Consider the following 16,172-nt stretch of genomic DNA (forward strand, 5'->3'; position numbering starts at 1 on the left):
TGTGAGCATTTTTCACACTATCTAAATGTTTTTCAGAAACGAACTTTGAGTACATACATAATACTGCATTGTTGTGATGCACCGGACCATGTCTTTATGTGCTTTCTTAAGTGCTTCTCCACCTGCCAGCTGTAGCATTCTGTTTGGCCTGAGTGCACACTGCTTCTCATGGCAGGAGCACTATGAAATGGGTCGTGAGACATCTCCTAGGAGATTTTGCATTTTAAAGATCTATACTGGTTCATTTCAATTTAGATGAACAAAGTTAGTCCCAGTTCTGAAAATTCATTTGGTGCCGGGGACCCTTTGCTTTGATTGATGTCACAAGGGCCCTCTTCCTTCTGGCCCCACAGGGACAGTCTGTGCCCTCTAGGAGGGAGTCTCGTCCTTGCCAGGGGACAGTTCATAAGCACTGTGCCTCTGTAATTGGTTTGCAGTGCTAACAATGAGGCCAAGGTCACGCACACCATTCCTGTCCCTTCAGGCAACTGTGCACTGAGCAAAACATGCTATTGGTCACGTGCATCTCCTCTGGCCCTGCCTGCCCTGAAGATGCCTGGACGATTGGGGTGAGCAGCTTAGCAAGAACCCACCAGAGGGCACATCCTGCTGCTGCAGCAGGTCACAGTTATCCTGTCTGTGCCGTGGTAGCCCACACTTGATTCACTGATAGCTCCACCCCCCACCTCACCCATCTGTGTTTCCTTGGCAGATTTTTGTCCAGCGATGCCTGGCAGGGAAGAACATGTCTCATGTGAGAGGCGGCTGCGTCCTTTGTGGGTACCTGAAGCTGCTGCCCATGTTTAGCATAGTGATGCCGGGAATGATCAGCCGCATCTTGTTCCCGGGTAAATTCTTAATTCTGATGTGTTCACACTGATCTTCTGTTTTCTTAGAGATCTAGAGGACGTTTAGGGTCATCAGGCCTCCCACAGTATTGGGAGGTGTTGAGATGCCCCAGATTCCTTTCTAGGGAGCTAAGGGGTTCGGATTAGGGATGCTGCCGAACAGAAGTCTGGCAGAGACCATGGATGTAGGTGGCAAGAGAGAAATTCCGTGCGAAGAGTTCAGGCAGGGAAGAGCTGACCAATGCTCCATGCAGCCAGAGCCCAGTCTCTGCCAGGGCTTGGAGGCACAATCTGCAGGAAGGCTTACTTACTCCCCTTGCACTGATGCATCATCATGGCATGCACGCCTTTGTGCCAGGTGCTGTGCTGGGGATCTGAAAGATGCTATCACTGCTCACTTAGACCTTGAGGAGGGCTTGTCAGAGGGGGAGCTTTATGTAAACCCCCAAAGTGGGTCTGACTCAGGCCCACGTTCTTTCTACTAAATGCCATTAAAGCATCTCTGTTTCCCTTAATGAGCTATCATAATTCTGTGGATGTCTTATTCCCATTTCAACCTTGTCTTACTAGCCGTACTGTCTCTCAAGGTACCAGGTTTGTTTATTCATTAAACCTTCATGGAGCACTTTCTCTGATAGGTGCAGCCACTATCGCAAAGCAGATGGCTTCCATGGGAATCTTCTGCTGCTGATCTTTGACAAGGCCAAACAGAATGTAAAACACTTTTTATTGCTAAGTAACAGGTGCAGGAGACATCTCTAAGCCTAATTCATCCTTCGTTCTGCCCCGAGGCATGCCTCTTTTTAATCCTAATTCCCTTCCAGTTTTAACAGAGAGAAAGGCCTTGTTTCAGCATTCCCAGATTTGGTCTTTGACTGTCAGGTGGCATTTGGGGGTCTCATGCCTCCTCATTGGTTAAGAAATATGCTGCTGTGCTCTTTAGGACTCCAGAATGTCCTGGGCTTTGTGGACCTGCCTCCCTAACCCACTCCACAGCAGAGACCACCCTGCTCACTAAAGAAGAAGACTGGGAAGAGTCACATATATCTTGGACTCTAGAGAAGAAACTACTTAGGGAGAGGGAAAAAGAGCGGGGAATGGCCTCTCCCTCTAGCTGGAGTGGGTTTTGAGAACCCCAACTCTCTCCAGCCTTCTGACCAAGGGGTGAACAGAGTTGATGGGATGCACTGGTGGAGAGCCCTTGGGGTGAGAAGAGCCAGGAACCACCTGTTCCTAGTCCTCAGAAATGGCCAGATTCACATATCCATTTGCACATGCCAGGTGTATAAAGCCAGAAAGCCACTTATCATGGAAGCTTGGCACCTGTCCATGTTCCTGGAAGAATATGCTTTTCCAATAACCCAAGTGCTCTTGGCCCTAGATTCTGGGTCTCTCCCCTGGCCAGAGCTGGGGGCCAGACACTGCCAACTGCCAAGGTGTGGTTCTTGAAATCTGTTTTTCTGTTTAGGACACTGTATTATTTGGGGCCCTTGGTTGAACATGACATGCACCTTTTTAGCTCCTCTTTCTTCAGAGCTAGTGTCATCCTCGGGCCTTCTGTTGGCAAAGTGGTCACCAGCTGCAGCAGACCTCTATCCCACCAGCTCAACAATACCCACCAAGTGTTTCTTTTCCCTATAGTTCCAGCAAAAATCCTAGAGGAGTCTTAGTGAACTCACTTAGTGATAGGGACCAGTCTTGTAGCCAAGGGGAAGGAACTTCCAGAATGGCCAGGCCTGGCTCCTGGGCCCTTCCTATACCACCCCAAGTGTCACAGAGGTTCTGTTACCCGAAGCAGGAGGCAGGGAGAGTGGGAAGATGTAAATGGATGCAGCTGCCCCCTTGAGTTTCTAATCAAGCTTTAGTATTAGTCTTCCTCAAGATGTTTGGTAACCAGTGCTTAGGCTCGATAGCTGTCCCCAGTAAATAGCTTGCCCCATAAACTGGGGCAATATCCTGCTTCTTTGTCATAAAAGTTGATTTGTTGTTTTGGGTAACTTTATATCAGATTATAACTTTATATTCCTAATTTAAGCTCTTAAACAATATATCACATTCACTCCCTTTCCTTCCCTTTGTCCAAAATTCCTTCCCAAATACTCTGAAATAACACTCCTGTGAGGGCTAAGCAAATAAGGTTATGAGTTGTTCACGCATTAGTATGTGGATGAATAATCTGTCACCTAGCAGTGGTCACTGAAAGGCATGTCGAGGCCATATGACATGCGTGGGGTCAAGCAGTGAATTGGTAGAAGTCCTGATTGATCTGGCTCCTAGGAGCCTAATTCCTAGCCCTTGCCTCTACCCCAAGCTCCTGAGGAGTGATCCTCCTGAGAAGGATCATGAATTGGAGCTGTCACCAGTAGACCAATCTGACATCCACATAGGATTCCTAATTTGCTTCCCTTTCCTTCAACTCAGATTCTAGAGCTCTAAGGCCAACATGTTGGTGTGACCTGACTGTTACCTCCCCTTGCAGATAAAGTGGCATGTGTTGTACCTTCAGTATGTGAGAGGTTCTGTGGCACCAGAACTGGTTGCAGCTCCATTGCCTACCCGGTGCTGGTGGTAGAGCTGCTTCCCGAAGGTAAGAGATGGGCCCTGCCATGGAAACCACATCATCTGTGTCCCCATTGGAACCTGTGCCCTCAGGCTTTAAGTGGATAGTTAGCAGTGTGAAAGCTGGGGGTGGCTTATCTACCAGGCAGCCCATCTTTCTGGGTGGAAATGTTGGCTGTGAAGTAGGGGGGACATTAGTGATGTAAATGGAGCTTTGCTTGCCCTGAGGGAAGGAGCCGGGCCTCCTTCTCCATCATCTCTCACACGCTCACACAAGGTATATACTCTCAGAGGCACAGCTAGCTCATGCCCACGATTTGCATTATTCACTTCCCCTGCTTAACTCAAGCTTTTACTCACTCATTCCGCTGGAGGGCTCCACTCTGTGCCAGGCATCGTCCTAAGCAATGAGAAGGCAGAGATGAGCAATACCTAGCCCTGATCTCAAAGAGCTTATGTCCACTGGGTGATCAGGGAGATGGACAGTTCACCAACAGTGAGATGGCTTTCACTGCAAATTAACAGTGAGTCTGTGTGTTCATCTCAACTACTTCCTCAAATCCCATGGAGATGGCCAAACATTTTTTAAATCCCATATTAGCTCTAAAGATCAGTAAGAGCTCTAGAGATCAAAGTTGAGCTATTTCCATAAAATCCAATAGAGATGGAATCTGAGTGAGAGAAATACTGACCATTGCACAGTTCAGGAAGGAAGTTGTCCAGGTTACGCAGCTGAGCCCATCCTAAAGCACCCAGGGCTTCAAGTGAGGGTCAACTGCAGGGCACCTGAAGGGAGGTAGATGCAAGGACACCAGTCTTTGCCTGGCCCAGTAGCCTACAGAATACACTGGGAACCTTGCTGCAGTGGGCCTCCAGCTCAGGCTCCAGTTAAGCCTCAGGCTCTCCCATCAACACGTAGAAATCATTCTGCAGAGTCAAGTCCCTGCAGTAGGATAGCCTTTCAGGTGAAAATATTAGATTGTTATGTTAATAGCTCACATTTTATGAGTGCTTGCTCTCTGTTAACCCATCTGCTTAACTTAACAACAGCCCTGTGTGATAGGTACTTTTATGCCCACTTTAGAGATGAGGACACTGGGACACAAGGAGTCACATCCCTTGCCTCCAGTCTGAACCTTCTCTGAGCCACTGGCTTCTCATCTGTAAAAGTGAGGCAGCAGTGGAGTCCATCTCACAGGGCTGTAGGGAAGATGGTACAGGCTAATGCCCAAGGAAATATTCTGGCACAAAATAACCACCCAAGAGATATTAACTCTCATTATTATATAAAGACAGTGCAGGAAACTAGTAAGTTTCATCACAAAGCAAGGACAAATGTAATGCTTTAATCTATTTTAGATGGAATGCCACTCCAAATAAAATTTGAATGTTTTTTGTAGGAGAAAATGTAGTATATAGAAAAGTGCCTTAGGAGGCCTAAGGCATCTCCTGGCATGGCCAGAGAGCTGGAGGTCTAGGAAATGTCCCTTCTCTTCTAGGCATACGAGGCTTGATGCTGTCCGCACTATGGGCCTCTCTCATGTCCTCCCTGACTTCTATTTTCAACTGTGCCAGCACCCTGTTCACAATGGACATCTATACCCAGATTCGGCCTATGGCCACTGAAAAGGAGCTCATGGTAACAGGAAGGTGAAGGACTCCTCTAACCATGCTAGTTTCTGCTGTCAATGAAAACAATGCCCACCAGAAGTGATTATGTGAAAAATTAGGCTATCATACTGTATATAAGAATTATTTTGGGGGCGCCTGGGTGGCGCAGTCGGTTAAGCGTCCGACTTCAGCCAGGTCACGATCTCGCGGTCCGTGAGTTTGAGCCCCGCGTCAGGCTCTGGGCTGATGGCTCGGAGCCTGGAGCCTGTTTCCGATTCTGTGTCTCCCTCTCTCTCTGCCCCTCCCCCGTTCATGCTCTGTCTCTCTCTCTGTCCCAAAAATAAATAAAAAACGTTGAAAAAAAAAATAAAAAAAAAAAAAAAGAATTATTTTGTTTAAATACAGTATGGTTGTACTTTTTTGCTGCAGTTTTGCAATGATGATGTATTGTTTTTAAAATCACAAAGAAACTTGTTTCCATTTGGGAAAAAATAATAATCACGATGATTAAAAAATGCTAGCATAGTTTAATGTACCCCCCCCCAAAGAGTCCTTGTGAGGAAATTTACAGAATTACCTCATTGTCTCATTTAGTCCTCATGACAACCTTTAAAGGTAAGTTTTACTGTTCTTATTCTCATCTTACCAATCAATGGGGGGAGAGTGGCTCAGAGAAGGAAATTGGTCTACCTGACATCACGCAGTAAGTAGGAGAACATGTCCATCTCAGGACCATGCTGTTAACCATGATGCCATACAGCACCATGCTAGGCATGGGGTGGGGGATGTATATGTGTAAAACATAGTTGCTGTCTTTACTCCATAGGGATTCTCTCTCTCTCTGTGCCTCAACTCATGTTTTCTCTCTCTCTTTCTCTCCCTCTCTCTCACTCAAAATAAATAAATAAACTTAAAAAAAGAAAAATAAATATCTGAAATTAAGAACTTGGATGGGTTAACGATTGGATATAGCAGATAATTAATGGATTGGCAATGGATCAATTGACAATATCAAAAATGAAACACATGCACAAAATGAAGATATACATGGAATGCAATCATAAGAATAATATATATGTCACTTGGAATCACAGAAAGAGAGGAATAGTTTGGGTAGAAGCAATTTTGAAAAGATAATGGCCAAGATTTTCCAAAACTGGTGGATCATTACCCAGAGGTTCAAGAAGTTCCACAATTAATTTAGTTAATACCCATCATCACGCATAGGTACATATTTTTTTGTGATGAGAATTTTAAAAATCTGCCATCCCAGCAACTTTTGAATATACAATACAGTGTTGTTAGCTATAATCCCCATGCTGGACATTGCATCCCAGAAGTTATTTTTCTTATAACTGGAAGCTCATGCCTTTAACCTCCATTATCCATTTCTTCCATACCCTCTTCACCTCTGGCAGCCTCCAATCTGCTGTCTGTTTCTAGGAGTTTGGTGTTTTTAGATTCCACCTGTAAGTGAGATCATACGGTATTTGTCTTCCTCTGTCTGATTTATTTCACCTAGCATGATGCCCTTAAGGTCCATCCATGTTGTCACAAATGGCAGGATTTCTTTCCTTTTTTTGACTGAATAATATTCCATTGTGTATCCATATATTTTCTTTATCCAAACATCTGTCAGTGGACCTTTAGATTGTTTCCATGGCTTAGCTACTGTAAATAAAGCTGCAATGAACATGAGGGTACAGATATCTTTTCATAACAGTGATTTGGTTTCCTTCAAATATATACCCACAAGTAGTATTGCTATATTATATGGTAATTCAATTTTTAATTTTTGAGGAACCTCCATGTTGTTTTGCATAGTGGCTTCATCAGTTTGCATTCCAGCATACAGTATACAAGGGATCCTGTTCCTCTGCATCCTCATCAATACTTAGTATTTGTTATCTCTTGCATTTTTGAGAATAGCTATCCAGCAGGTATGAGATGATAGTTCACTGTGGTTTTGATATGCATGTCCCTGACGATTAGTGATGTTGAGCACATTTTCATGTACCTATGGGCCATGTGAATACCTTCTTTGGAAAAAATGTCTATTCAGGTCTTTTGCCCAGGTTTTTTTTTTTTTATTTGAGAGAGAGTGCAAGCAGGGGAGAGGGGCAGAGGGGGAGAGAGAGAGGGAGAGAGAGGGAGAGAGAGAATCTTCAGCAGGCTCCACACTCAATATGGAGCCTGACACAGGGCTCAATCCCATGACCCTAGGATCATGACCTGAGCCAAAATCGAGCTGGACACTCAACCAACTGAGCCACCTAGGCGCCCCTGCTCAGTTTTTAATTGGATTACTTGGAATATGTTATATTTTGTTTTGCTATTGAGTTGTATAAGTTCCTTATATATTTTGGATATTAACCCCTTATCAGATGTGTTGTTTGCAAATATTTTATCCCATTCTGTGGTTGCCTTTTCATTTTGTTGTTTCTTGTGTTATGCAGAAGCTTTTTAGCGTGACCTAGTTCTATTTGTTTATTTTTGCTTTTGTTCCTTGAGATTTTGGAGTCATATCCAAAAAACCATTGCTAAAACCCATATCAAGGAGCTTATTTCCTATCTTTTCTCCTGAGAGTTATAGTTTCAGGTCTCATATTTAAGTCTTTAATCCATTTTTAATTTTTTAATGTTTGTTTATTTTTGAGAGAGAGAGAGAGAGTACGAGTGGGGCAAGGGCAGAGAGAGAGGGAGACACAGAATCTGAAGCAGGCTCCAGCCTCTGAGCTGTCAGTACAGAGCCTGACACGGGGCTCAAACTCACAAATGGTGAGATCATGACCTGAGGCGAAGTCAGATGCTTAACTGACTGAGCCACCCAGGTGCCCCATCTTTAATCCATTTTGAGTTAATTTTTGTGAGTGGTATAAGATAGGGATCTAGTTTTATTTTTTTGCATGTGAATATCCTATTTTCCCAGGACAAATTTATTGAAGAGACCACCTTCATTGAGTGTTCTTGGCTCCCTTGTCCAATATTAGTTGGCTGTATATGTGTGGGTTTATTTCTGGACTCTCAATTCTGCTCTATTGGTTTATGCATCTCTTTGTATTCCAGTACCATACTATTTGGATTACTATAGCTTTGTAATATAGTTTGAAATCAAGAAGTGTGATTCCTCTAGCTTTGTTCTTCTTTCTCGGGATTGCTTTGGCTATTCAGGGTCTTTTGTCATTCCAAACAAATTTTAGGATTACTTTTTCTAGTTCTGTTAAAAAAAAAATGCCGTTAGAATCTTGATAAGGAGTGCACTGAATCCACAGATGGCTTTAAGTAGTATGGACATTTTATTAATATTAATTCATCTAGTCCATGAACACAAGATATCTTTCTGTTTATTTATGTCTTCTTCAATTTCTTTTATCAACATCTTAGAGTTTTCAGTGTAGAAATCTTTCACCTCCTTGTTTAAATTTATTCCTAAGTATTTTATTGTTTTTGATGCTATTGTAAATGGGATTGTCTTCTTTATTTCTTTTTCAGGTAACTCATTGTTAGTGTATAGAAACATTACTGATTTTGTACACTACTGTATGTTCATTTTGTATCCTGAGAACTCATTGAAAAGAGATATCTTTAAAATATGATTGAGGCAAGCCTAAAGAAAACATGGTAAAATACATACCATGCCAATATGAACATAGATGCAGAAATTTTAAGCAGAATATTTGCAGGTCCAGTAACATAGAAAAAGAAAAATAGACCATGACCATCTGGGGTTTATTCCAGGAATGCAAGAATAGTTTTTTTAATTCAAAAATCAATCAACGTACTTGACCACATTAACTGAAAACAGGAGAAAATAATACAATCATCACAACAGATGAAAATAATTTAGAATGTTTAATGCCTATTTATTTATTGTTTCATCTTAGAAAATTAGGAATTTAAAGGCACTTCTTTACTCTGGCTTTTAAATATATATGTATATTTTAATATACATATATATTAAAAAACCTATAGTATATATCATACTTTATGTTTACATCTGAAAATATTTTCCCCTGTGATTGGGAACTAGACACAAATGTCCACCACAACCACTTTTATTCAAAGTTTTGCTGGAGTTGTACTATCCTGCACAAAAAGGTAAGAAAAGGAAATAAATGGCATGGGGATAGAAATAAAATTATCATAAAAGACTTTATAGACAAACTGCTAAAATTTAAAAGTGAATTTAACAAGACTGGTACAAGATCAAAATATAAGAATTAATCATATTTTACACATTATCATTTGTAGTGTCATTAAACCATATCAAACACTTAGGAATAAATCTCACAAAAGTGAGAAAATTGCTGAAAATTACAAAGCATTGTTGAGAAAAATTAATGAGACTGAAGTATATAAAGGAATATACCATATCCAGGAATTAGAAGATTCAATATTGACACTATATTCCTTTCATATTATTCTACATATTCAAAGTAATCCTTGTCAAAATTGCAGATTTATTTGTGCATGTAAAAATTGGCAAACCAGTTCTAAAATTAAGACAGACATGTAAAGAGCAAAGAAAGCCAAAACCAAAAACAAAGGAGAAGAAGAAGAAAAGAAAGGCCAAAGCAATTCCTGAAAATGAACAAAGCTGGAGGATTTAAGTTAACAGATACCAGTATCTATTATGAAGTGATACTGATTAGACAATGTGATTTGGGTACAAATATTTGTATCAAATTTGATTTGTCTAAATCAATGGAATATAGTACAGACAGAATACAGAAGAAGGCCCACAGATACACAGTCACCTGATTTATGGCAAAGATTCCAGTATAATGCAGTAGAGAAATTGATGGGGAGAAGGATTTTCAATAAATGGTCCTGGGTGATTTGGCTATTCATGGAAAAAAGAATGCTGACTCTTCACACCATACACAAAATCTATTTCAGATGTATATCTGACTGTGAACGGTAAAAAAATAATGCTTATAAGAAAAAAAAATGGTCAGCATGACACTCGATTGCTACTCACATTTGCATCAACTGTACCTTTATTAACATAGCTTAAACAAATTTTTGCATCATCTAGAATTGTGGTCACATCTCAGAATGCAAACTCCAGGGGTGCCGGGTGGCTCAGTCAGTTAAGTGTCTGACTTTGGCTCAGGTCATTGTCTTACAGTTTGTGAGTTTGAGCCCCATGTCAGGCTCTGTGCTGACAGCTCAGCTTGGAGCCTGAAGCCTGCTTTGGATTCTACATCTCCCTCTCTCTCTCTCTGCCCCTGCCCTGCTCTCTCTCTCTCTCAAAAATAAATAAAACATTGAAACAAAAAAGAATGCAAACTCCCAACATCTGATTTATAACTTTTAACTCATATTCTGTAATCTCCATACCTTTAAGGATTTGTGCCATCATCTATGCATTTTTTGACATGCTTTTAGGAGAAGCCATCTTGCCAGACTGCATTCATTACATCTGGTAATCAGTCTTGTCAAGCTAAATCACCCAAGTAGTGTATTTCAGTCCTGATCTTGGTGCAGGTTATTTGCCTAGCATGGTTTTTGCATTCCCTGATATACTGGTAAGCAGGATGTTCAGAAGCATCTTTACTGGGATGGCTCTGAGCACCTCCCATAATTTCATTATCCGTTTAAAATCTGTAGGATCTTTAGCAATAATCCAACTCTCATTCTTGATATTGGTAATTTGTGGTGGGGGGTTATCTTTCTTTTGATAAAATTTGCCTAAGGGATTTTCAATTTTAATAATCTTTCCAAAGAACCAACTTTTGGAATTGTTGATTCTTTTGGTTTTTGTGGGTTTTTTCCCCCATCAATTTCTGTTTTTCTTTTCTTTCTTTGTTTTTTTTTTAAATTTACTCTGAATTTACACTGCTCTTCTTTTTTATAGCTTCTTAAAGTAGAAATTCAGATCATTGCCTTAAAACCTTTCTTATTTTTTATTATTACCATTTAAAGCTATAAATTTCCCTCTAAGGCCTGCCTTAGCTGCATCCCACAAGTTTTGATAGGTTGTGTTTTCATTTTCATTCAGTCCAAAATATTTTCTAATTTCCTTGCGATTTTTTCCTTTGTTCATGGGTTATTTAGAAGTGTGCTGTTGGATGTCCAAGTAGTGGGCACTTTCCTATTTTATTGTTACTGATATCTAAGTTATTCTGCTGTGATCCAAGAATGTACTCTATATGACATTTTAATCTTTTGAAATGTGTTGACATTTCTGTATTCTTAATTTTTGTCTAGTTCTGTTATATATTGTATATATAATTTTATGTATATGATGTGTGTATGTTATATCTATACGTATATACATTCAGTATATTCTATAATGAGAGAAGGGTATTAAAATCTTCAATTGTGATTGTGTAGTTGTCATTTCTCCCTCACTGCAATTCTCTGAGTATTTTTGCTTTATACATATTGAAGTATTAGTATTAGGTGCTTACATATTTATGTTTGTTATGGTTTCCTGAGGAATTAATGCTTTCACCGTTATGAAATGTAGCTTTTTGTCTCTAATAATACTCCTTGTCTTGAGGCTTACTTTGTTATTAATATAGCCCACACTGGCTTTCTTATGCTTAGTGTTTGTAATCTATTTTACTTTTAACCTTTAAATATATTTAAAGTGAGTGCCTTGTAAAGCAGATATAGTTGAACCTTGATTTTTATATCTAATCTGACAATCTCTGCCTTAAAAAAATTTTTTTTTATGTTTATTCAGTTTTGAAAGACAGAGAGAGACAGAGCACAAGCAGAGGTGGGGTGGAGAGAGAGGGAGACACAGAATCCAAAGCAAGCTCCAGGCTCTGAGCTGTCAGCACCAGAGCCCAGTGTGGGACTTGAACTCACAAACTGCAAGATCATGACCTGAGCCAAAGTCAAGACGCTCAATCAACTGAGCCACCCAGGCACCCACAGTCTCTGCCTTTTAATTTGAGAGTTAAGTCCATCTGCATTTAACATCATCATTAATATGATTAGAAATAGTTTTTAATTTCTTTTGGTTGTTCTAGGCATTACAATAGGCATTATTAATCTATCTTAGTCTACTTAGAGTTAATACTCTATCATTTTATGTCAAATGTAAGTACCCTACAACAGTATATGCCATTTTCTCCTTCCATCTTTTACATTATGCTTGTCATATATTTTATCTCTCTGTGCATTATAAACCCCATATATATGTGTGTATATAATTGCTATATAGTATAGTGATAGCAATATAATTTTTTGCTGTAAGCAGTCAGTTGCCTTTAAACTAAATTAAAATAGGGGCACCTGGGTGGCTCAGTTAGTTAAACGGCTGACTTCAGCTCAGGTCATGATCTCACAATCTGTGGGCTCAAGCCCCATGTCGGGCTTTGTGCTGACAGCTTGAAGCCTGGAGCCTATTTTGAATTCTGTGTCTCCCTCTCTCTGCCCCTCTTCCACTCACACTCTGTCTCTTTCTCTCAAAAATAAACATTAAAAAAATAAATAAACTAAATTAAAATAAGAAAAAATAAATATATAGCATTTTATATTTACCCATATATTTTACCTTTTTGTTGCTCATCATTACAACCTTAGGTTTAAGTTTCCATCTCTGTAATTTCCCTTCACCCTGAAGAATTTTCTTCAGCACGTCTCATAATGCAGGTCTGTTGGTGACAGATTCTCTCAGCTTTTGGTTATTGGAAAATGTTTTTGTTTTGTCTGTTTTTGAAAGATATTTTTGCTGGGTATATAATTCTGAATTGGCAGTACTTTGCTCACCACTTTAAAGATGCTCTTTCATTCTCTTCTGACCTCTTATTTCTGATAAGAAGTCACCAAAACTCATAGTGCTGCTTTCTATTTATAATGTTTTTTATTCCCCCTGTGGCTTTCAAGATTTTCTCATTTTTGGTTTTGAGCAGTTTTGTTATGATATGCTTAAGGGTATGTGTGCATGTGTTTATATTTATCATGATTTGGTTTTGCTGAGCATATGAATATGTACATAAATGGTTTTCACCAAAGTGGAGAAATTTTTGATCATTGTTTCTTTGTCGATTTTTCTGTTTCATCTCTCCTCTTTATGACTTTGTTTACGCACATATTAGCCCTCTTGATATTGTCTCACAGATCACTGAGGTGTGTTTATTTTAAATTTTTTAAAAGTTTCCCTATGTTCTTCAGTTTAGATTTCTATCAGTCTGCCTCTGGGTTTATTGGCCCTTTCTTATACCATTTACAATTTGTTAAGGCCAACCAGTGAATTTTTCATGTCATATATTGAACTGGAATTTCAGTTCTAAAATTTTTATTTTGGTTCCTTTTTAAACTTTTTATAGTTTCCAGTTTTCTATTATGACTTCCCATCTGTTCTCTCATAACCATCATTTCTTTTAAGTCCTTTAATGTAGCTATAATAGCTGCTTTGAAGTCTTTGCTGATTTTAATATCTGAGCCATCTTGGGGTCTGTTTCTATCAGTTGCCTTTTTTCTTGACTAAAGATCACATTTTCTTATTTCTTCCCATGCCTAGTAAATTTTATTGTATACTGAATGTTGTGAATAAATACATTATTGTAGAGACTCTGATCATGGTCTTCTAAAGTGTATTGGTTCAAGCATGTGGGTAAATTACTAGCTGATCACCTTAAACTTGCAGAGGTCTGTTTTTATACTTTATTAGGGTGGGTCTGTTTCAGTTTCACTCAGTCTTATGGCAAATTCTTAGTCTTGGGATTTAGTCTCTACTTCTATGGCATGGCCCTTCAGGAGTTTCAGTGAAAAGCCTAAGGTGGTTAGACAGACCCTCTAACTCTATGAGATTCCAACTCCCAATTTCTGTCTCTCCCATTGTAGGCAGCCACTGAAGTCTGCTCAACTCTTTCAACCTTCCAGCAGCCACTTGTTGATAGACTATTTGGAGATTCTCCCACACATGTATAGTTTGGGGATCAGCCAAGGATATAAGGGAAGTGTATGCACAGATTGGACCCCCTTGTTCAGTAGCTCCCTCCTTTCTAAAATTCCCCCATAGCATTTTCAACCACTCTGAATCCCCATCCTCTATCTTCTTTTTTTTTCTTTTTTTTTTAATTTTTTTTTAATGTTTATTTATTTTTGAGACAGAGAGAGACAGAGCATGAATGGGGGAGGGTCAGAGAGAGGGAGACACAGAATCTGAAGCAGGCTCCAGGCTCTGAGCTGTCAGCACAGAGCCCAACGCAGGACTCGAACTCACGGACCGTGAGATCATGACCTGAGCCGAAGTCAGACGCCCAACCGACTGAGCCACCCAGGCGCCCCCCCATCCTCTATCTTCTTATACCCCAACCTAGTAATAGTGAGGCTCTCTGCTAATTTCTAGCCACCCACACCATGCAAACTAGGAAGAGCCTTCAGAAGAAAAGCTGGGTAGTGTAGATAGCATCCACTATGGTTGTATTCTTTCAAGGATTAAATCCTTTCCCATTTCCGCCTGCTTTTTGGCTCCCTGAGTGTTGCAGTTTAATATTTGGCCCCCAACTTATCATTGTTACTGTGGGAGGATTAGTCTCATGCAAACTATCACATCATTACTTGGGTGGGAATTCACATCCTTGTGTCTTCTTTGATTATCAAGGAATTTGTCCTTCATATCTTATAGTCATTCACTCTAAATTATAATTTTTAAGCCCTTGTTGATACAGAACTAAGATTTATTCATCATTGGGATGACATGTAATCTAGTGTAATTTTATATGTCAATACATATTTTACAATCTTTTACTTGAAAAAATAATGGGGGTACCTGTGTGGCTTAGTCAGTTAAGCATCCAACTTTGGCTCAGGTCAGGAACTCGCGGTTCATGAGTTCTAGCCCCACGTCAGGCTCTGTGCTCACAGCTCGGAGCCTGGAGCCTGCTTCAGATTCATGTCTCCCTCTCTCTCTGTTCCCCCCCTGCTCACACTCTGTCTCTCTGTCTCTCTGAAAAATAAACATTTAAAAATTTTTAAGAAAAAATAATGAACATTTGGAGCCTCCACTCAGTTTCATAAAATTTTTAGCAAAATTTAAATAAGTTTCTGAACTTGTCAAAATCTTCAAAATTATGTGCTGTACTAATCTGTCTGAAATGTCTTATAGCATGCTATCCTCAAGAATTTGATATTTTCCATGTACTATAATGTAAGCATGACTGACCAAACACACCCTCCAAATGTGGTGAAAATCTATCCATGGTCTAGTAACAGGCAAATGGACAGTTTTATTTGTTCAGAAGTTAAATGATTTTATCTGCAGCTTTATGGTTCTATCAGTATTTAGGTATGTAGCTGTCTCCTCTGTTCCACATTTATGAATGGGCATCTGAATTTAATCTAAGGAATAATTGAGCTAATAGTTTATGGTTTATAGATATTTTACTGGCGGGGGGAATAAAGCTCATCAAATTGCCATTGACTATTGGTATAATTTACAGGTTTTTTGTTATAATATTACTTGCTGTCACTATCCTCTGGGTCCCTATTATGGAAACAGAATACAGTGAACGACTATTTGAATACACACATGCAGTTATGAGCTACTTGACCCCGCCCATTGCTGCCATCTTCCTGCTTGCTGTATTTTGCAAGAGAGTCACTGAAAAGGTAGGTAGGTGTTGGCATGGCCACTGCAAGACAGAGTGTGAGGACTTGCCTTCACATCATAGTTGTCTTTGCAAGAGCTGCCCTAGAAGGGTTTCTTGTGCTTCAAGAGTTCACACCATTGCATCATTGCTTTCCAAGAGATTATTTCCTCCTGGGTAGACTTAGTCTGAGCTCCCTCATGCATTCAGGGAAAAGGTGAGCTCTAATTTGTTTTTCTTCCCTTTACAATGTAATCCACTTTTAACCATGACATAGATGATGCAGTGTGCATGCTCCTTCTTCACACATATCTGGTTGTAGGAAAATATAATTCTGTTGCCTCTGTACATGGATGCGTCATACTCAGTGATTTCAGGGTCACAGGGGGATGTACAGTCATGAGCTCCTTTCACCCTTCCTATAGTGAAGACCATATCTTCCATTCACACTTTAAACTAAATAAAGATTCCTACTAATGATTCAATCATTTTATCAATAAGACTTTGAAAGCATGGTTTGCTAGAATATTTTGTTATTTGAGTCATAACTTGTTTCCCCTAGCAGCACCGAGTAGCTGGGCCTTGCACAATTTCCTGAGCA

General features: G+C 39.9%; 1 protein-coding gene across 4 annotated transcripts in view; it reads left to right on the top strand.

The window, feature by feature from the left end:
* Positions 1-16,172, top strand: part of LOC125913994 (sodium/glucose cotransporter 1-like) — a 57,720-nt gene that overhangs the window by 34,050 nt on the left and 7,498 nt on the right. For all 4 annotated transcript variants that reach the window (XM_049619089.1, XM_049619085.1, XM_049619088.1 and 1 more), the window contains 4 exons: positions 713-848; positions 3,328-3,435; positions 4,907-5,057; positions 15,425-15,593. In XM_049619089.1, coding sequence (XP_049475046.1) covers positions 713-848; positions 3,328-3,435; positions 4,907-5,057; positions 15,425-15,593 — 564 coding nt within the window. The remainder of the gene's footprint in view (positions 1-712; positions 849-3,327; positions 3,436-4,906; positions 5,058-15,424; positions 15,594-16,172) is intronic.

This window comes from Panthera uncia (genome assembly GCF_023721935.1).
Source record: "Panthera uncia isolate 11264 chromosome D3 unlocalized genomic scaffold, Puncia_PCG_1.0 HiC_scaffold_8, whole genome shotgun sequence".
Taxonomy (NCBI): Eukaryota; Metazoa; Chordata; class Mammalia; order Carnivora; family Felidae; genus Panthera; species Panthera uncia.